Source organism: Podarcis raffonei, chromosome 8 (assembly GCF_027172205.1).
Source record: "Podarcis raffonei isolate rPodRaf1 chromosome 8, rPodRaf1.pri, whole genome shotgun sequence".
In the NCBI taxonomy this organism is placed as follows: Eukaryota; Metazoa; Chordata; class Lepidosauria; order Squamata; family Lacertidae; genus Podarcis; species Podarcis raffonei.
Window position 1 is genome coordinate 83,972,160 of NC_070609.1, and position 22,259 is coordinate 83,994,418.

At 49.3% G+C, this 22,259-nt stretch overlaps 1 protein-coding gene across 1 annotated transcript; it reads right to left on the reverse strand.

Annotated features, from left to right (window-relative positions):
* Window positions 1-247: 247 nt before the first annotated feature.
* On the reverse strand, window positions 248-21,487 carry LOC128419956 (coiled-coil domain-containing protein 63-like). Its single transcript, XM_053401272.1, has 11 exons — window positions 21,395-21,487; window positions 19,861-20,027; window positions 18,421-18,610; window positions 17,522-17,641; window positions 15,161-15,342; window positions 13,975-14,156; window positions 10,612-10,829; window positions 7,475-7,549; window positions 5,718-5,910; window positions 2,755-2,952; window positions 248-565 (listed from the first exon to the last, which is right to left on the reverse strand). The coding sequence occupies exons 1-11, from the start codon at window positions 21,431-21,433 to the stop codon at window positions 426-428; spliced, it is 1,704 nt and encodes a 567-aa protein (XP_053257247.1). The 5' UTR covers window positions 21,434-21,487; the 3' UTR covers window positions 248-425.
* Between the last annotated feature and the right edge of the window lie 772 nt (window positions 21,488-22,259).

Here is a 22,259-nt window from a genome sequence, read left to right on the forward strand (position 1 = left end):
TTTACCTTCCCGCCGGAGTGGTACCTATTTATCTCCTTGCACTTTGACGTGCTTTCGAACTGCTAGGTTGGCAGGAGCAGGGACCGAGCAACAGGAGCTCACCCTGTCATGGGGATTCAAACCGCTGACCTTCTGATAAGCAAGCCCTAGGCTCTGTGGTTTAACCCACAGCGCCACCCACGTCCCAATAGTAAAAATAAAACATTGCAAAGGTTAGAAAATTGCAGAGACTGTAGAAATGCAAAAGTCAAATTGTGTCCTTTATTAATAACCTTTTATGTTTACAAAAGAGAGCCCATTTTGGTACTCCATCCCATTTTGTATTTTTTAAAATATAAATATATATATATATACGCACATACATAGTCTATGAACTGGGCTGAGAATCCCTGGGCTTCCTGGCCGGGGTGCTTGCCTGCCTCCTCTTAGGGTATGGTGGAATACTTCTTCTTTTCTCGGCTGGCCTCCATTCTCTCCACCGAGTTTTTAAGCGATTTCATCTTCTCCCTCTCCAGGTTCTCCAGGATCATGGCCCGCAGGGTGCTGTGGTCCAGAGGACCCTCCACTGTTGGGAAATTCAAGGGGTTGCAGCTTAGAGGTGGAATTCACAACATTAGGCTTGGTTTTTAATTATAGCTTGCAACAAAACAGAATTTGAGCCTGGCCACCTGCTCCTCCTCACCCTCCGCCCAGGATCAAGCGTGCTTCAGATGACCAGTAAGACTCCCTCGTCCCCTTGCTCAGCTCGTCGTAAACTTGGGTCTTCCTTGGGAAAGATCAGGAAACGATCTGCCGGTTTGCCAACCTCTCACTTGCATTTCAGTTCCCCCTTTGCTAAACAGGACTGGTGGCAGCGGAGGCCAGCTGGCAGCAGGAGATGCTCTGGTGTTCAGGAGCATCTTTCCCTGTCCATGGAGACTATCCCTTCCTCACCACACTCTGGGATGGCCATGCAAGGCTTCTGGAAGGCTGCGGGTTGACTCACGAGCTGCCCAGAGGCATTGTGGGGCCTTCCCAGAGCCTAGTAAACAAAGTGGAGGGCTTGAAAACTCTTTCAGTGATGAGAAACCCCCGCAAGGAAAGAGCTTTTTAAGCTCTCCTCCTTGCTCACAGAGTTCTGGGATGGTCACGTGAGATCTTGGATGGCCTCTTCCCACTGTCCATTCTCCCCTACCCAGCTCTGCATTTGTTTGCTTGGTTGCACTAGCCAATGATCTCCAGGGGGCTAGGGACGAAGGTGAAAGCTGTTTCCTAGTTCTGCTGGATCTCTCAGTGGCCTTTGATACCATCAACCATAACATCCTTCTGGACCATCTAGAGGAGTTGGAAGCTGGGGGCACTGTTATACAGTGGTTCTGCTCCTTCCTCCTGGGCCGTGTCCAGAAAGTGGTGATGGAGGGTGAGTGTTCAGATCCCTGGGCCCTCACTTGTGGGGTGCCTCTGGGTTCTGTCCTCTCCCCCATGCTTTTTAACATCTATAGGAAGCCACTGGGAGAGTTCATCAGTGGGGCTGGGCTGGGTGTTCATCATTATGCGGATGATACCCAGCTCTACTTCTCTTTCAAATCAGAATCAGTGAAGGCTGTGTGAGTGAGTGGAGCCGGTTGGAGGATGGATGGCGGCGACATCTATCTGGACAAGATAGAAGTACTGTTTTGGGGGGACAGGAGGGGGCGGGTGTGGGAGACTCCCTGGTCCTGAATGGGGCAACTGTGCCCCTGAAGGACCAGGTGCACAGCCTGGGAATCATTTTGGACTCACAGCTGTCCATGGAGGTGCAGGTTAATTTTGTATCCAGGGCAGCTGTCTACCAGCTCCATCTGGTACGCAGGCTGAGACCATACCTGCCTGCAGACTGTCTCCCCAGAGTGTGCATGCTCTGGTTACTTCCCGCTTGGCCTACTGCAATGTGCTCTATGTGGGGCTACCTTTGAAGGTGACCCAGAAATTGCAACTAATCCAGAATGCAGCAGTGAGACTGGTGACTGGGAGTGGCCACCGAGACCATATAAAACCGGTCCTGAAAGATCTACATTGGCTCCCAGTACATTTTCCAAGCACAATTCAAAGTGTTGTTGCTGACCTTTAAAGCCCTCAACAGCCTCGGCCCAGTATACCTGAAGGAGAGTCTCCACCCCCATCGTTCTGCCCGGACACTGAGGTCCAGCGCCAAGGGCCTTCTGGCGGTTCCCTCCCTGCGAGAAGTGAGGTTACAGGGAACCAGGCAGAGGGCCTTCTCGGTAGCGGCGCCCACCCTGTGGAACGCCCTCCCATCAGATGTCAAGGAAATAAACAACTATCTGACTTTTAGAAGACATCTGAAGGATGCCCTGTTTAGGGAATTTTTTAATGTTTGATTTTATTTTTAATATTCTGTTGGGAGCCACTCAGAGTGGCTGGATAAACCCAGCCAGACAGGTGGGGTATAAATAAGAAATTATTATTATTGTTATTTGTCCCCCCCCCCCGAAGAGCTGCAATTGTGCAAGTAAATCACATGTAAGCTGCAGGCAGAGTCGTAGCTATGGGGGAGCTAGCCAGGTTTTTTGCCCCGGGTGAAGCCTCCAGAGGGTTACCAGCCTGTGTGTGTGTGTGTACACAAATGCGTGGGATGGTGTTGGTACCAAACTGGGTCTTTGACCCAGGTGAAATAGAGCCTCGTTTCACCCCTGGCTGCAGGCCTGCTGCATATATTGAGAGCATCCAGAAACATTTTGCCTCACTGTCCTCTGCATCAGAGCCACAGTTACTTACAGGGCTCCAGCGTCTCTGCGAAGGGATCGACGCTGAAAGAAGGTGGCGCAATCTTAATGGTCTCTAGTTTCTTCAGGAAGGCGGAGCCGCCCAAAAAGGGGTTCAGCATGGGGACCGAATCCAGCTCCCCCTCCAGCTCCTTGTAACGCAGGAAAGATTCGATCAGCAAGAGGTCGTTGCTTTTCTTCTCCAGGATGCCTGCAGGGAGGAGACAAGTGGTGTACTTCAGGAGCGGTGCCGTATTGGCTGGAGGTCACTAGGGGTCAAAGACCCCTTGCTGTTTCTGTGGGAATGTTCAGAGTGGAAGGAGAGGATATATTGTTTATTAATATCCTTCCTAACTTGCGCTAGCAAGTTCCTTTATGTAGCAGAGTTACATTCCCCCTTTTCAGATGCACAGCAGATAACTGGTTGCAGGCTCGTGTGAGCCTCTCACTATTATACCATTCAACCTGTCTCAGATTAAATTGTACATTCCTGGTAAGTTCCCTTGAATCCCTCTTAAAAGAATAAAGACATGGCAATCTTATTCAAAGTCAACAAAAGAAGTTTACTCACATCAGTTCACAGTTGGATTCCTGAAGGCAGACTTAGCTACCAATATGTACATGTGGATCTACCCCATATGGGGGAATAATCCCAGTGCTGCTGCTAGCTGAGAGCTATCAGAGCAGTCCTAGCTAGAAGCTGGTCAAACGATGAAGGAAGTCAAAGAGAAAGAGGTGTGCTGCGTGACTTGTCCTTTTGTTACCTGGACAGGTAAGGTCACGCCCACCTTCTATCACATGCAAAAGGAAGGATGCTCCAGCCAGGAGGAACAGGAAGTTTTGACTGGCTGGACCAAACATTCCCTCGCATGTCTTCTCTAGCGTTACAAGGAATGTTGTACTTGACTGCCTCTCATGGATCACATCCCATAGTTCCCACAGTCGCCAGTGTCCTGGAGCTACAGAATCTGCATGCAAGGGAGTCTTTTTAACCACTGTCTTTCCCAAAGCTAAGCATGTAGGAGCACTGAAAATCACAAGTTGCTTCAAGAGAATGGCATGCAAGCTCCGTGTTGTACAATGGGACTTCACAGAAAATGCAGCTTAAGTTGCCCACTAATCATTTGCCCGCGCCTGTGCACAGGGAAAAGTAGATCAAGCTGAAAGGCAACACAAGCAGATCTGCATTGCTTCTTGCAATTGCTTCTTGCAATGCATCCACTATTATGATTGTACCATATTGGCCCAAATATAAGCCGCACCCGAATACAAGCAGCACCTTTAAAATTGATGGGGGGGAAGAAAAAATAAAAAATACCCCAATATAAGTTGCTCCCTTCCTCGCTGCTCCTGGCTGCATACCGTAAGGTCATAAATATAAGCCGCACTTTAACTTTTCGCAGTTCGAATTTGGAGAAACAGTGAGGCCAATGTGGCAATTGTAAGTTTACTTAACATGCATTGCATGCACACAAAAGCTCATACCAATAACTAACTCAGTTGGTCTCTAAGGTGCTACTGGAAGGATTTTTTTTATTATTTTATTTTATTTATTTTGTTTTGTTTCGACTACGGCAGACCAACACGGCTACCTACCTGTAACACATTTAACTTAACACACATTTAACTTGTGCCATTCTAACCATACATGGTTGAAGGCTGCTTGAAGGGCTGAAATCCCAGAAATTAAATGCAAGTAAGGCAGAAAGCTTAAACACTCTTTTTGGGATGGGTTTTCCTGGTCCATAAAAACCTTTTAAGCTCTCCACCTTAGTTGGGAAGCAAGGCCCTCTCTGAGCACAAGGTCTGGGATGTTCCTGACAGCCCCGCAAGATCTTGCAAGAACATCCTGGGACCTCCAGAAACAGCATGCAGAGAGCTCCATGCTCCCCAAGCGAGGCAGATAGCTTCAAACATCTTGCTAGACTAAAACTCCCATCATTTCTAGCAATGGGCCGTGCTGCCTGCTGGAGCTTCTGGGCAATGGATTCCAGCAACGTGGAACGTTCTTGCCCAATGGAGATTTCCAGGGATCTGGCCATAGCTCAGGGGCAGAGTGCCTCCGTGGCAGGCAGATGGTCCCAGATTCAAATCCTAGTGGCATCTCCAGGGAAAGATCCTGTGCCTGAAACACTGCAGAGGTGTTGCCAGCCCCGTGATGATTTTGGTGTCTGGTGTGCATCTGGGTCCATTGCAGAAGCAACCCAAGAGATGGGCCTGGTCTAGGGCGCCGTCTGGATATGGTCTGGATATAGTCTAAATATGATCTGAAGCTCAACATCAAAAAAACTAAGATCATGGCCACTGGGCCCATCACTTCCTGGCAAATAGAAGGGGAAGAAATGGAGGCAGTGAGAGATTTTACTTTCTTGGGCTCCATGATCACTGCAGATGGTAACAGCAGCCACAAAATTAAAAGACGCCTGCTTCTTGGGAGAAAAGCAATGACAAACCTAGACAGCATCTTAAAAAGTAGAGACATCACCTTGCCAACAAAGGTCCGTATAGTTCAAGCTATGGTTTTCCCAGTAGTGATGTATGGAAGTGAGAGCTGGACCATAAAGAAGGCTGATCGCCAAAGAATGGATGCTTTTGAATTATGGTGCTGGAGGAGATTCTTGAGAGTCCCATGGACTGCAAGAAGATCAAACCTATCCATTCTGAAGGAAATCAGCCCTGAGTGCTCACTGCAAGGACAGATCCTGAAGCTGAGGCTCCAATACTCACCTCATGAGAAGAGAAGACTCCCTGGAAAAGACCCTGATGTTGGGAAAGATGGAGGGCACAAGGAGAAGGGGACGACAGAGGACGAGATGGTGGGACAGTGTTCGCAAAGCTACCAGCATGAGTTTGACCAAACTGTGGGAGACAGTGGAAGACAGGAGTGCCTGGCGTGCTCTGGTCCAGGGGGTCACGAAGAGTCGGACACAACTAAACGACTAAACAACAACACAACAACAGGGCCCCGTCACTCACTGAAATACTGCATCAGGTTCTGATCTGTGATCTCCCCCGTCTCGCCCAGGTGCTCCCCGATCTTGGTGGCATCGCAGCCAGTTTTCTTGAACAGGAAGTCCACCGCCTGCTTCAGCTGGTCCAGGATCTTTCTGTTCTCTTTCAGCTTGTACTCATACAGGTTGGCAGCTTCCGTGGTCTTCTGCAGCTTATCCTGTGGGCCAAAGGAGAGGTGGTCAGGTGAAATATAATCGGAGTCGAGAGTGGATTTCATGCTCTTTATTCAGCTCATAGCGGTGAGGAGGAATGGAAGTTCCCCCAGAATGTCTGCTTTATATACATTATTTACACAATGGGCCGCACGTGATTGGCTAATTCCGGGATTCACCTGTAGCCAATCAGGTTGCGGATTTACTTCCACCTGGAACTGGATTGGGTGGCTCCTGTGGACCAATCAGACTGCTGCATTCTGGACCCTATTGTTCTAGGACCAATCAGGCTGCTGCCTTTTAGATCCTATTCAACTCAGTACATAACATCAGAGCTATTGGGATACTGCCAGGGAGACAGGGGCATTAGGCAGGCCCCCAGCTGGCTCCAGCCACTGGCCGGCAGCTGGACGATCACCAGCCTCCCTTGGAACAGCATCAATCAGCGACACAAGCCTCAGATACGTTTAGAGACCCGTGCACGCTCTATCAGCAGAATGTGTAAATCTTCTCACAGCAGAAGAGGCGGACAGAGCCATGTGTAAGCAGTATATTGGAGCATTTTATTCAGCAGCAGGAGCAAAGGAAAAAACATGTCTGCTTCCCTTCGTGTCCAGCAAAACAGCAGCAATACAAAAGCTATATACAAACGGAAGTTCCTAGACTGTGCTGGAAGTAAACAGGCATGTGACACACAACAGTCATGCCTGTTCCCTTTTAAGGTTGAGCTCCCGTTGTTCGGTTGCTGCTCCTGCCAACCAGCAGTTCAAAAGCACGTCAAGTGCAAGTAGATAAATAGGTACCACTCTGGTGGGAAGGTAAACAGCGTTTCCATGCGCTGCTCTGGTTCTCCAGAAGCGGCTTAGTCATGCTGGCCACATGACCCAGAAGCTGTCTGCGGACAAACGCCGGCTCCCTCGGCCTATAGAGCGAGATGAGCGCGCAACCCCAGAGTTGTCCGTGACTGGACCTAACGGTCAGGGGTAAAGGTAAAGGGACCCCTGACCACTAGGTCCAGTCGTGGCCAACTCTGGGGTTGCGGTGCTCATCTCGCTTTATTGGCTGAGGGAGCCAGCGTACAGCTTCCGGGTCATGTGGCCAGCATAACTAACCCGCTTCTGGCAAACCAGAGCAGCGCACGGAAACGCTGTTTACCTTCCCACCAGAGGAAGGTACTACTTGCACTTTGACGTGCTTTTGAACTGCTAGGTTGGCAGGAGCAGGGACCGAGCAACGGGAGCTCACCCCGTGGTGGGGATTCGAACTGCCGACCTTCTGATCAGCAAGTCCTAGGTTCTGTGGTTTAACCCACAGTGCCACCCGCGCCCCAGGCCCCCAAGAGAGTGGGGCCCTAAGCTATAGCTTGTTTAGCTTATATGTAAATCTGGCACTGTCTGCACTGACAGCAGCTCTCAACCCCTCCCAGGAGATGCCACTGGGCATTGAACCCGGGACACGCTGACACGCTGCCTTTGAGCTATGGGACTCGAAAGCCCCAAACATTGCAGCCTTTCCCCACAGCGACAGGACCCCCCAGGTCAGCCCCACATGTAGATGTGCCCCATTTACCTCCAGTTCTTTCAAGTTGCCGTGAGCGATGTCTTCCTCCTTCTTGTGCTCGGATTTCAGCTTGCTGATTTCATTCTACAGAACACAGAAGGGCACAAAGGGGCTCAGGCAGAGAGTCCAGAACCTTTCCCCCAAAAATTGTGAGGGCCATATTTTCTCATTGGTAAGTTTCCGGGAGCCCACATGCAGCTGGTGGGCGGGGCCAGGGGCAAAAGTGGGTGGAGCAACATACGTAGCTCCTCCCTTTATCCTATGTGTGTCGCTCCAACCGCACTAGATTTCCAGAAGTAGGGTGGAATCTAGGCACATATTTAAAAAATTGTGAAAGTGCTTTTTTAAAGAAAGGTTTTGAGAAATATATTGAATTTGCAACAGCTCACTATCGCCATCTAGTGTCGCATTTGTATAATGCACCTTACAACACACGTTTTATTTGCAGCTGTATAGCTGAGTCCTCGATCTCACTTCATCTGAAAGATCACATAAAATGTGAAAACTATTAGGTAAAGAAAAGTTGGAATTATGTGCCACCTGAGTGCAATGCTAGTCTTGAAAGAAGAAACCGTCTGTCGCCAATAGATATCCACTTATGCACGCAGGGGCCCAAAAGAGTTGGTGCCCCCTGCCTAGGCTGTATAATTATTAAAGACTGCAGGTCCATTAATGGAAATTAATGGGTATTAATGATAATATAGCATAGCTGGTGATTAATCAGAGTAAAATATTTTACTCCTTTGCATGCTTATAGTTTTTATTTATTTGTTTTATTTTTTCCCTTTCATCCTTTGCATGAATATGTATAAGCAAATGGAAATAACAAGATAAAATCTTTTAATGGATGGATTAATCAGAGAATTCTGTTTTTGTTCCTGTAGCTGTCGATGTTGCAGACTCCTTTTTAGAAGGAATCTGGTGCGCATTCCGGGATTCATGGCTGGGTGTTGGTGAAAGCATTTTGAGAGCGTACATCAAGTGGTTTGGTCCAACTCATAGCTGTCAACTTTTCCCTTTTCTTGCGAGGAATCCTAATCGGAATAAGGGAATTTCTCTTTAAAAAAGGGAAACGTTGACAGCTATGGTCCAACTCCCAACCAAAAGAGTAGCTGGTGGTGATAGAGAGGTTTAGCCATCTTGTAGTCCCTTCATTGGCTACATGGTGGCAGCAATGAGTCAATTTTAGCTCCTGAAATGTTTCTCTCACGCACATTCTTTATTTTATTATTATTGCAACTGATTTCTTAATCACCTCCCAAGCCACCATCTCAAGGCAATTTACACATAAAATAGTTAAAAACACTTAAAAACACACAAAAAAGTACGTTTAAAACAGTGTTTCCCAAATTTAGGTCTCCAGGTGTTTTTAAGACTACAACTCCCATCATCCCTGACCTGCTTCCTAGGGATGATAGGAGTTGTAGTCCGAAAACAGCTGGCGACCCAAGTCTGGGAAAGACTGGCTTAAAGCAAAACGAAAACCCTAACAAGTAGAGACTTGTAGACCCTCTTATCTAGCTGGGAAAACCTGTTAGAAGAAAAATGTCCTTGACTGCTTCCTGGGAGGTACAGTGGATGCTCAGGTTGCGAACGTGATCCATGCGGGAGGCACATTCGCAACCCGCAGTGCCGTGTCTGCGCACATGCAGGTTGCGATTTGGCGCTTCTGCGCATGCGCAAACCGCAATTTAGCACTTCTGCGCATGCGCGACCGCCAAAACCCGGAAGTAACCTGTTACAGTACTTCCAGGTTTCGGCGCGTCCGGAAAAAAACAACCTGAAGCGTCTGTAACCCGAGGTATGACTGTACAAGGATGGTGACTGGGATTGGCCGCTGGGACCACATAACACCGGTCCTGAGAGATCTGCATTGGCTCCCAGTACGTTTCCGAGCACAATTCAAAGTGTTGGTGCTGACCTTGAAAGCCCTAAACGGCCTCGGTCCAGAAGGAGCGTCTCCACCCCCATCGTTCAGCCCGGACACTGAGATCCAGCACCGAGGGCCTTCTGGCGGTTCCCTCACCCCGAGAAGCCAAGTTACAGGGAACCAGTCAGAGGGCCTTCTCAGTAGTGGCACCCGCCCTGTGGAACGCCCTCCCTTCAGATGTGAAGGAAATAAGTAGCTATCTTCTTTTTAAAAGACATCTGAAGGCAGCCCTGTTTAGGGAAGTTTTTAATATTTAATGCTGTATTGTTTTTAACAAACTCAGCCAGATGGACGGGGTATAAATAATAAATTATTATTATTATTATTATTATTATTATTATTATTATTATTATTATTAAGCAACCTGGTTCTGAGCTGCGCAGGGCCTTAGATGGCAGTACCAGCACCTTGACTGTGGCCTGGTAGCAAACTGGCAGCCAGTGGCAGACCCTCAAGCAACGTGTTGCATGCTGGTGGGCATTTGACTGCCATGTTCTGCGCCAGCTGCAGCCTCCATACCAAGCCAAGGGCATTGCAGCACTGTGTGGTTACCAGGGCATGGACAGCTGTGGCCAAGCTATTTCCATCCAGGAGTCACCAGCTGCACTGGTGGGGTACAGGATCAGGTTTAAGGTGCTGGTTTTAACCTTTAAAGCCCTTCACAGCCTAGGACCCTCGTACCTACGGGACCGCCTCTCCTGGTATGTCCCACGGAGGACCTTACGGTCTTCAAACAAAAACATCCTGAAGGTCCCAGGCCACAGAGAGGTTAGGCTGGCCTCAACCAGAGCCAGGGCTTTTTCGGCCGTGGCCCCAATCTGGTGGAACGCTCTGTCACAAGAGACTAGGGCCCTGCGGGACTTGACATCTTTCCGCAGGGCCTGCAAGACAGAGCTGTTCCACCAGGCCTTTGGCTAGGGCACAGCCTGACCCCCTCCTTTGGCAATATTCACAGAACTTTAGCCTAATGGTTGCCATCAATTTGAGTTGAATTAATTTTATAATGAAATGATTTTGGAATGTTGTACTATTTTATTGTTGTTAGCCGCCCTGAGCCCGGCTTCGGCCAGGGAGGGCGGGATATAAATAATAATAATATTATTACACAGCCCACTTGCTGCAGGATCAGCAGCCCAGAGCCCAGCCTGGGGAGCCAGGGCCAGAAGACCAGGGACAAGTGAGGGGCGTAGGAAGGGGGGGAGGGCAGAGAGAAGACCTGGACGTCTTCGATCCTCTTCTGCAGCCTCTCATTGTCATTGTTCAGTTCGGTGACGTAGCTGAAGTAGGCAAAGTTCTTCTCCTCCTTCTCAATGAAATCCTCCACCAGCAGGTCAATGTCCCCGTTTTCCGTCAGCTTCAGCAGTCGCATGTAGGCAACCTCGTAACTCTCAAAGCTCTCCCCCTTGGTCTTGGCTCGCTTCTTGGCCTTGAGAGCTAGAAGGGATTCAAGGGGGAGGGTTCATAAAATTGTCTCTTGCCACCTCAGTCTCTGAGGGGTGCAAGGCTCCAGGGGGTTCCAGGTACTTACCTAGGGTTCTGTCCAGGATCCCAGGTTGATAACACAGTAAGCATAGATAATTAAAAAGGAGGATTTATTGCCAAGACATAAAAAATAACTCTGGACGGCTCTAACAAACCTCTGGCATCATTACACAAGATGACCCTTCTGAAGATTCCTTCCGGGATCTACAGAAGATATTGAACTTACGACTTTCACGTCTCTTGTTTTGCTTCCTGTCTAGCAGCCCTCCCATTCACCGACTCTTTGGACTGAGTGGATCAGGTCCACCCTCTCCCTGGTCTGAGAGGCTGCCTCTGAGACTCTTCGTGCCTTTTTGTGCTTCCTACGAGCTTTGGCTGTGTTCTAGCCTGCTCTCAGCTACTGCCTTATCAGCTCACCCATCAAGGTCAGGAAAAGCAGCAGTCTGCCGCTGCCGGCTCTCCCCTGCCTAACATCTAAGTCTCCCTGTTCCTGGCTGCTTACTGCAGTTGGCTGCAAACCTTCACTGGGAGCTGGCTCATTCCTGACAGGTTAGTGTTTCCTTGCAGAATGTGGGACAGCAGAGACTATGGAGATATTTGGTTTATTTACACGTATATACAACCTGAGCCTAAGATAGAGGGGTTCATAGCATTAATACCCCAAGAAGGTCTTGCTTCTCCCATAGCCACAGGCCTGGATTTAAACAGAAATCAAGCATGGCTCTCACTCTCTGGCTTCTGCCTTTTCGGGCTCAGATCACACACACTCTTTGTCTTGGTCTTTCTCACCACCAGCCAGGTGAAGGAGGGGACCCACCCATTTGCCCTCCGGCACAAAGCTACTTCCTTCTTTATACAAAGGACCATACTTAGGTGGTTCTTATGCCCTTTGCCTGGGGAACTCAACAGCGGAATTCTCCATTCAATTTTGACCCTTGTTGGATCCAGGACCCCAAGAATTGCAGGAGACTCGGGCATCAAGCCAGCTAACTCGCTCCCACGGACTCAAAACACTCATGAAAAAACATCACTGCGGGATCACATTCACCCAGTGCTATACCAACTGCACTGGCTCCCGGTGGAGTCCAGGATCAGGTTTTAGGTGCTGGTTTTAACCTTTAAAGCCCTATACGGCCTAGGACCCTCGTACCTACGGGACCGCCTCTCCTGGTATGTCCCACGGAGGACCTTACGGTCTTCAAACAAAAACATCTTGGAGGTCCCAGGCCACAGGGAGGTTAGGCTGGCCTCAACCAGAGCCAGGGCTTTCTCAGCAGTGGCTCCAATCTGGTGGAACGCTCTGTCACAAGAGACTAGGGCCCTGCAGGACTTGACATCTTTCTGCAGGGCCTGCAAGACAGAGCTGTTCCACCAGGCCTTTGGCCAAGGCACAGCCTGACCTCCTCCTTTGGTAATTCTTCACAGAACTCTAGCCCAATGGTTGCCATCAATTTGATTTGAACTGATTTTATAATGAATTGATTTTAGAATGCTGTATCATTTTACTGTTGTTAGCCGCTCTAAGCCCAGCTTCAGCTGGGGAGGGCGGGATATAAATAAAATTTTATTATTATTATCATCAATTGCTCAACCCACTAAAAGGCAGCAATTAAAGAGCTGAAATTTAAAGTCATGGAAGCTGTGGTGTCAAGCAACCAAACAGGCCGGGATAAGAGCCAGTTTCATGACTGCACCGTGACTGAATACCGCCCACAGGATCCGTCCTCTCGCTTTCAGCAGCCAGTGTGTTCTGCTTCACACATTCAGGGGCCCAAAGGCTGAGCAACGCTAAAATATACAAAGCAGACCCTAACAGCAGAAATTTTAAATCTATTCTTTTCATAAATACAGGAGTGTCTTCAGCAAGCCTTTAAATCATAACTTTAAAGTATATTGTTGTAAGAATTCTAAAGTCCCAAATATAAAATAAATGTTTATAAATGTACAAGGCAAACACACACACAAGTATATAAACCACGTGTCTGAAATAGTACAGGAGATCAATCCTGAAGCCATTTTGACTCTCCCAAATCGACCTCAATATATTTGTCTGCAAGGAGGAAGGAAATGGGGAAAACCTTCCCTTTGTCTTTTTGCTTACAAATCTTGTCTGAAGGACGTATTTGTGTAAGGTGAGCCCATGACCTGGATTCAGGAACTAAAAGTATTAACCATCACAAAAGAATGGCCAGGCTGCCCAGGTAAAGCAATCAGTGACCATTAACAGGTATCCTGGCAAACAGGATTTCTGTTGTAGACCGCCTCCTTCTGTGATGTATGTATGATGTTTTTTGGGGTGGTCTTGAGCTACGGGGTGGGCAATTTCAAAAGTCTTTAGAAGGGCTTGCACACCATTGTTCTGGGTTCCTCCTCCCTCCTGCTTGTAGTGAGTGAGGACCCTGTTGCAACAGATCAATAAAGATCAGGCTTACTAGCTGCTTTGCTACTCAATATTCTCTGGTTGGCCTCTGTTATTTTCTCCTACCAATAGGGAACCTACGTAAGGAGTCCATATGGGCTCTTGGATACCCCATAAGGGGAGGAAAGGGCAGATTTTTGTTTACAACAACCCCTAACCCTAACCCCTAGCCCCTAACCCCTAACCCCTAACCCCTAACCCCAACCCCAACCCCAACCCCAACCCCAACCCTAACCCAACCCCAACCCCAACCCCAACCCAACCCAACCCTAACCCAACCCCAACCCCAACCCCAACCCCAACCCCAACCCCAACCCCAACCCTAACCCTAACTCAACCCTAACCCTAACCCTAACCCAACCCCAACCCTAACCCTAACCCTAAACCTAAACCCTTAACCCTTAACCCTTAACCCTTAACCCTTAACCCTTAACCCTTAACCCTAACCCTAACCCAACCCCAACCCCAACCCCAACCCCAACCCTAACCCTAACCCTTAACCCTTAACCCTTAACCCTTAACCCTTAACCCTAACCCAACCCCAACCCCAACCCCAACCCAAACCCAAACCCTAATCCCTAAACCCTAAACCCTTAACCCTTAACCCTAACCCTTAACCCTTAACCCTTAACCCTTAACCCTTAACCCTTAACCCTTAACCCTTAACCCTAACCCTACCTTCTTCCTTTTTGGCCTGCTCCTCAAATTCTGAGCGGTCAACCGACTTGATGAGCATGAAAGCCTTCAGCTTGGTCTCATGGTTGTAGATCCGCTCCAGCTCCCGAAACTCAATGTTGAACTGCGCGATGTCCTTGCAGCGCCGCTCCTTCATTGCAGAGATCCTGGCAAGAGCCTCCACCCTAGAAGCGGGCAGAAGTGGTGGTGATGGGGAAATTATGGAATCAGAGTTGGAAGGCGTCCCCAAAGGTCATCTAGTCCAACCCCCAGCAATGCAGGAAAATGCATGTTCAGAAATAGGACAGGAACACAAGGATGCTGCCTTTTACAGTCACACTACTGACCATAGCTGTCAAGCGTCCCTTATTTGGCGGGACAGTCCCTTATCCCAGCGCCATGTCCCGCTGCTGTCCCTTATTGATAGATGTCCCTTAAATAAGCTACTGAAGGTAATGGGGCCCTTTCTATGTCCAGATGTCCTTTGTCAACAACAAATTGTTGCTGTTTTTTTGTCTTGAATATATGCTATATGGTAATTTATGGACCTAATAGGTATCTAAAGCCATTTGCATGCAACAAAATATGTATTTTATCAAAGTAATTGTTGATCCCTTCTTTTGGCTGCTGATCCCTTATTTTCGAAGCTGTTGGTCCCTTATTTTCAAATCTGTAAGTTGACAGCTATGCTACTGACCCATCTGGTTCAGTGTTGTCTACTGGTTTTTGAATTATGGTGCTGGAGGAGACTCTTGAGAGTCCCATGGACTGCAAGAAGATCAGACCTATCCATTCTGAAGGAAATCAGCCCTGAGCGCTCACTGGAAGGACAGATCCTGAAGCTGAGGCTCCAATACTCTGGCCACCTCATGAGAAGAGAAGACTCCCTGGAACAGACCCTGATGTTGGGAAAGATGGAGGGCACAAGGAGAAGGGGACGACAGAGGACGAGATGGGTGGACAGTGTTCTGGAAGCTACCAACATGAGTTTGATCAAACTGCGGGAGGCAGTGGAAGACAGGAGGGCCTGGCGTGCTCTGGTCCAGGGGGTCACGAAGAGTCGGACACGACTAAACGACTAAACAACAACAACGACTGGTAGCATCTCTACGGGGTTTCGGGTGGGGGGCGGGGTGGATCCCAGGATTTGAACCTGGCGGGATTTGAACCTGGGACTGGCTGCTCTCACCTTTGCTCATAGGCTTGCGTCGATTGCTCAATAGACAAGTCCATTGTCTTCCTCTGCTGCTCTAGCTCTTTGTGAAGCCGGGAGTAGATGGTATCGAAGACAGACTTCTGGCACTGGAGGTTTTCTATCTCCTCGCGGAGTTTGGCATTGGTGATCAGGATGGTGTCAAAATAAACCGTGAGCTGGAAAGAGCAAAATAAGGAAGGGGTTGAATCCTGACAAGACAGAAGTACTGTTTTGGGGGGACAGGGGGCAGGTGGGTATGGAGGACTCCCTGGTCCTGAATGGGGTAACTGTGCCTCTGAAGGACTAGATACGCAGCCTGGGAGTCATTTTGGACTCACAGCTGTCCATGGAGGTGCAGGTCAATTCTGTGTCCAGGGCAGCTGTTTATCAGCTCCATCTGGTACGCAGGCTGAGACCCTACCTGCCTGCAGACTGTCTCACCAGAGTGGCACATGCTCTGGTTATCTCTCGCTTGGACTACTGCAATGCACTCTATGTGGGGCTACCTTTGAAGGTGACCCGGAAACTACAACTAATCCAGAATGCGGCAGCTAGACTGGTGACTGGGAGCGGCCGCCGAGACCACATAACACTGGTCTTGAAAGACCTACATTGGCTCCCAGTTTCCGAGCACAATTCAAAGTGTTGGTGCTGACCTTTAAAGCCCTTAACGGCCTTGGTCCTGTATACCTGAAGGAGCGTCTCCACCTCTATCGTTCTGCCCAGACACTGAGGTCCAGCACTGAGGGCCTTCTGGTGGTTCCCTCGTTGCGAGAAGCCAAGTTACAGGGAACCAGGCAGAGGGCCTTCTCGGTAGTGGCACCCGCCCTGTGGAACGCCCTCCCACCAGATGTCAAAGAGAAAAATAACTACCAAACTTTTAGAATACATCTAAAGGCAGCCCTGTTTATGGAAGCTTTGAATGTTTAATAGGTTATTGTATTTTAGTGTTTTGTTGGAAGCCGCCCAGAGTGGCTGGGGAAACCCAGCCAGATGGGTGGGGTATAAATAATAAATTATTATTATTATTATTACTGTCCTAAACTGCAAAACCTTCTTCCTGCAAAGAGGTGCTGAACCACCTCGGCATAAGTCTGTGCCGTCTCGAGGAATAGTCATGATTTTAGATTGGGTGTTGTTTTTTAATATGTTTACTTTGGCTGGAATTCGAGGGCACATCCCAGGAAGATGTGAAGCAGAGGTAGCGAGAGTTGTGACCCACAGAGAGGGAATGTGGCTTGGGGAGAGACATGAGGGCCAGAGAGGACCTTGGAGGGCCACATTTGGCCCCTGGGTCTGAGGTCCCCCATCCCTCCCACCCAGTTTTTCTCTCCACTCTCAGCATCCTGTGCCACTGAGATCTTCTGGGGATATTGTGCAACATTTTCTCCTCCTTGGGATTCCCCCCGCCCGCAAAAAATAAATAAATGGGTCCTTCTACAAATCCTGGGGTCCCTGCAAGACTGCTGGTCCTTCCCTCGTGTGTGTGTGTGTGTGTGTGTGTGTGTGTGTGTGATGGCCTGGGATTCAGACTTGGATGCTGAACCTGAGGGATCCCAGCCTGCACAGGATTCCCCGCCTCCAGAACCAGCTGAGCCAGGGCTGGGGCTTGAGCCTGAAGGGTTCTCACCTGTGCTGGATCCTCAGGTGCAGGCATCAGCTGAGTCTGCTCTGGCTCCTGAGGTGATGGAGGACCCATTGCCTGCAAGTGCTCCACTCTCAGCCCCATCAGAGGACGCTGAGGTTGCCTCTGGGTCCAGTAACCCTCCAGCCTCTCCTGAGCTGCAGAGGCTCAGGGCAGAGAGGCAGAGGGACCTAAGTTCCCGCAGGAGGAGTGCTCGCCGCCAGGCCAGGAGAGGCGAGTCACCAGAGGATCGGGGCTGCCCTATGCCTCGGGGCAGATAAAAGCCGGGAGCAACATTGTTGGTTGCTAGTTCCTGCCTGAACCCTGTCCTGCTTTTCTGCCAGAGCTCCTGACCCGCCCTGGCTCCCTGCTTGCAAGCCTGTTCCTTCACCCGACTCCCTGCCTTGCACCCAGCTTCAGCTACTATGGACTGCCTCCACATTGCACCTTTGACCACGGACCGGACTTGGACCTCGCCTCTCGGGTAACCCACAGGACCAGCACAGTGTGTATGTGTTGCAGAATGCTCCCCTGAAGCTTGGGAGCAGAATATAAACAGTTCCCGCTGCTTTTAACTGGGTTTATAATGTTTGTTTTTTGCGGGGGGTGAGATTATTTCATTGCCACCTCCCCGAGGAGGCAGACTCTGGTTCTCAGCAGAGGCAGAAGGTGTGGGACTCAGGGGGGGGGGGGCTGGACCAGCAAAGGCGGGGGGGGGGGGCACAGCTCACGTGGTGGAGTCGGTTGTCCAAGAGCTGGATCTGCTTCTGCAACCACCTGCCATCATACTCCTGCCTCATTTTGATGACAAGCATTTTCTGTTTCTTAATCTTGTTCTCCAGTTCTATGATCTGAAACAAAAGAGATCCATGAAGACCTTTATATGAATAGCTCGGGCACCAGTTTACCCACGAGGTCGCTTCACCCCATAGACACCCACTTTTTGGTGCCTCCCCCCCCAGCATTTCTGTTTAGACAAGTCTATACAGACACATCAAATGTTGCTGCTGCTGTTCCGATCTGTTTTTATTTTTTCAAAAAAAAAATCCACAGTTATGTATAATAAATATAACTTAGAAAAAAGAAAAGAACACACACAAAAGAAAACACAATACAGTACTAAACAAGAAAAACAAAAAAGATGGAATCTTAAACACATATCCCTTAAAAACCCAATTTCTCTTACATTGTTAATTGACTTCCTCAGATCCCTCCCTTCTGAATTTCATTCTATCTGCATATAACAGCTCTCCAATATCATTCTTAATCTAAAATTATTTCCAACTATTCACTATCTTATTCTCTTTTCTTACTGTTCTAAATTCAATTTAAGGTAAAGGTAAAGGGACCCCTGACCATTAGGTCCAGTCGTGACCGACTCTGGCTCTGTAAACCGCTTCTGGCATGTCAAAGTGCAAGTAGATAAATAGGTACCACTCCGGTGGGAAGGTAAACGGCGTTTCCGTGCGCTGCTCTGGTTTGCCAGAAGTGGCTTAGTCATGCTGGCCACATGACCTGGAAGCTGTACGCCGGCTCCCTCGGCCAATAAAGCGAAATGAGCACTGCAACCCCAGAGTCGGTCACGACTGGACCAGACCTCACACCCCTCTGGACATTTCCCACCATGCACCTTGTCATCCAGTTCTGAGATCAAGGCCTTGGTGGCTCTGATGAGGGCGTCGTATTCGTCCTTGGTCTGCAAAAGGAATTTAAGCTCCATGCAGTTGCGGTCGTCGATGAAAAGGTTCCGAGGCGACTTGGTGAGGCTCAAAAGTAAATCGATCTCGCCGTGCTCTTGTTTCAAGGCGTGGATTTGCCTCCTGCGGCAGAGGAGGGAAAGAGGTTAAGAGTGCGCATCCTCACATCAAACACTGCACAGATGCACCAATGGAGGCCCACAACTGAGCCGTGCGTTTGGTAATACTTCTCCGCACAACGGGACACAGGTGCAAGGGGGGTGGAGTTCACCTACATGGCTTTGAAAGGAGATGGGGTGGATCCGTAAAAAGTGGCAGCCAATGGCCATCAGGAACGAAAGCAGAGCCGCCATGTACAGTGCGCCTCCAATACTGGACGCTGGAACCAACTCATAGTGGGAGGCTATTGTCTTAATGCCAGTGGGCATCGGAAAGAGGGGGTCTGGTCCGGAAAAGGGGTCGGGGGCTGGTGATATTGATCTAAGTCAACATGGCAATATGTACCACAGACCTTCCTTCAGCCCCAAACAGAACAGGTGCAGAATAGTGGTTAAGGAATGTGCACTATGGGAAAGAGGGAGGCGAGTTCCCAAGGAGTTGTTGGGAAAAGGAGCCGCCACTGTGCTGAGATTGCTTTTTCTTTAGGATATTTTTAAAATGTCTTAATGTTTCCGTAGCGGGACGCAGGTGGCACTGTGGGTTAAACCACAGAGCCTGGGACTTGCCGATCAGAAGGTTGGTGGTTCGAATCCCCGCAACAGGGTGAGCTCCCGTTGCTCGGTCCCTGCTCCTGCCAACCTAGCAGTTTGAAAGCACCTCAAAGTGCAAGTAGATAAATAGGTACCTCTCCGTTGGGAAGGTAAACGGTGTTTCCGTGCACTGCTCTGGTTCACCAGAAGCGGCTTAGTCATGCTGGCCACATGACCCGGAAGCTGCATGCCGGCTCCCTCAGCCAGTAAAGCGAGATGAGCACTGCAACCCCAGAGTCTGTCATGACTGGACCTAATGGTCAGGGGTCCCTTTACCTTTACCTAATGTTTCCATAGTTTTTCTATAGGAGAGATTTTTTATTTTCTTTTTTTGTCAATAGCGTATCCACAGTGGTCATTAAAGCTTCTGGCAGAAACCGTCATGTAATTCCATGTCCTTCATCAGATGGGAGCCATGACAGGTGGGGATTGGGGCAAAAAAAACCACGGATTTGGCACCTTCGCCTTTGAAAAGCAAGGGCTATACTCCTGGGGATAGTTCCGAGGGCCAAACAGGGAGACCTGGGGTCCGCATTTGGCCCCTGGGCCTGAGCTTCCCCACCTCTGGTCCCTGTGGCCGTCCCTTCATGTGGCCGCCCCCTCGCAAAACTCTGCCCCACTTACTCCTGCTGGAACAACTGCCGTTGAGTCTTGATGCCAAAAGACTTCCTATTCTCCACCATGATCCGGAACTGTTGCTGCAGCTTCCTCAGCTCTATCTCGGCCATCATCTCTTTCTCCTTCTCCGTGTAGTCAGAGTTCTCGCTCCTGGAGCGGGATTGTTTCCGGCGCTGTGGATCGGGGCGGATCAGAAGGGGAAAAGAGAGGGGAGTGGGGTCTGTTTTAAGCTCAAAAGGCTCAAACCTCCCTGTCCATGGAGGTGCAGGTCAACTCTGTGTCCAGGGCAGCTGTTCATCAGCTCCATCTGGTACGCAGGCTGAGACCCCACCTGCCCACAGACTGTCTCGCCAGAGTGGTGCATGCTCTGGTTATCTCTCGCTTGGACTACTGCAATGCGCTCTATGTGGGGCTACCTTTGAAGGTGACCCAGAAACTACAACTAATCCAGAATGCGGCAGCTAGACTGGTGACTGGGAGCGGCCGCCGAGACCACAGAACACCGGTCTTGAAAGACCTACATTGGCTCCCAGTATGTTTCTGAGCACAATTCAAAGTGTTGGTGCTGACCTTTGAAGCCCTAAATGGCCTCGGTCCAGTATACCAGAAGGAGCATCTCCACCTCCATCGTTCTGCCCAGACACTGAGGTCCAGCGCTGAGGGCCTTCTGGCGGTTCCCTTGCTGTGAGAAGCCAAGTTACAGGGAACCAGGCAGAGGGCCTTCTTGGTAGTGGCACCCGCCCTGTGGAACGCCCTCCAACCAGATGTCAAAGAGAAAAATAACTACCAAACTTTTAGAAGACATCTAAAGGCAGCCCTGTTTAGGGAAGCTTTGAATGTTTAATAGGTTATTGTATTTTAGTGTTTTATTGGAAGCCACCCAGAGTGGCTGGGGAAGCCCAGCCAGATGGGTTGGGTATAAATAATAAATTATGATGATGATGATGATTCCTATATATCTCCCACCAACAAAAGCCATTTGATGGGGCTGAAGCATAGCAGGTGCCCTACCCTACTGGGAATCCCACAAGCGTCTGGCCCCCTGGCCCCAGCTTCCAAAATCCCAGCAGAGAAAGAAAGCATCTTCATATTTGGGCAGTTTTAAAACAGCAGCAGCAACAGTGGAGATACCAGTGGAGAACTCAGGGGGGAGGAAACAAAACCATCTTTTTCTGCTGTCAGAGAGGGAGACCAGCTGACATCCTTTGGAAAAGAGTTTCAGAGCTCTGGGGCTACGAGAAAAAAGGCCCTGCATCCCACAGCAACCAATCCATTTAAGAGTTGGAACCTGAAGTTGCCTGATCTGAAATTGTGTGTCAGGCATGTAACCACAGCCCCGACCAGCAATTATGAGTAAAAACAAAATGAAACCCACATGTGGAAACGGCCTCAGTAAAAGAGAAAAAAAAACACTGGTACCAATGTCATCTTTTCAATATAGTGTAAGATGTTGGTGACAACCTGGGCCCATCAATAAATGTGCCGTGTAATTAAACACAAGATGTCTTCAAGAGTCATTCCAGAGCAGTCTAAGAGTTACCAAGGTAGTTCCAGTCGCCATTTTAGTCGATGCCTTCATTCTCTCTCCTGTTGATGTCAGTCGCCTCCGTCAAGCAAAACGAAGGTAATATGTTTCTTGAACCTGTGCCCTGAAAAGAACAGCAAATGTACATTCAGAAGCGAGACCCCACCAGCAATTGCTCCATCGTACTGGCAAATTTGGTCCTCGCCCCCTTTCCTCTGCTTCCCTTAAGGCGAAATCACCCCAGATGGCACTCCCAGCTTAATGGGAGAACATTTTCCTGATGGCATCACAGAGCTTGTTCTCCTTCTATAATGAGGGGGTGCAACAGATGGCTCAGCTTTGTCCAACCCATTCAGGACTTGGGTTTCTATAGAAATGACAAGAGAGCACGTACTGGTGGGGGCACAAACCTTCTTCTTGCCATTTCTATGGAAACCGACCCATTCCAAGCGGGTCAGTCTAGACATTTCGTTAGGTCTTGGAATGAAGGAGTTGCAAGGTTGACTAACGTTTGCCAAGCCCAGAATTTGGGAGCAGGTGAGGTGTGTGTGTCATTTAGTCTATTTACACCTGAACTTGGGTGGCGTTGTGGGTTAAACCACAGAGCCTAGGACTTGCCAATCAGAAGGTTGGCGGTTCGAATCCCGGCGACAGGCTGAGCTCCCGTTGCTCAGTCCCTGCTCCTGCCAACCTAGCAGTTCGAAAGCACGTCAAAGTGCAAATAGATAAATAGGTACCGCTCCAGCAGGAAGGTAAACAGCGTTTCCGTGCGCTGCTCTGGTTCGCCAGAAGCGGCTTAGTCATGCTGGCCACATGACCCAGAAGCTGTACGCCGGCTCCCTCGGCCAGTAAAGCGAGATGAGCGCCGCAACCCCAGAGT

Excerpts from the sequence above, each read along its gene's own strand:
- LOC128419956 (XM_053401272.1), bottom strand. The coding sequence starts at position 21,433 with ATGAAGGCATCGACTAAAATGGCGACTGGAACTACCTTG. Across the intron at positions 10,830-13,974 it reads GCAGGCCAAAAAGGAAGAAG|CTCTCAAGGCCAAGAAGCGA; the intron begins GTAGGGTTAGGG and ends AATCCCTTCTAG. Across the intron at positions 7,550-10,611 it reads AGAGGATCGAAGACGTCCAG|AATGAAATCAGCAAGCTGAA; the intron begins GTCTTCTCTCTG and ends TGTGTTCTGTAG.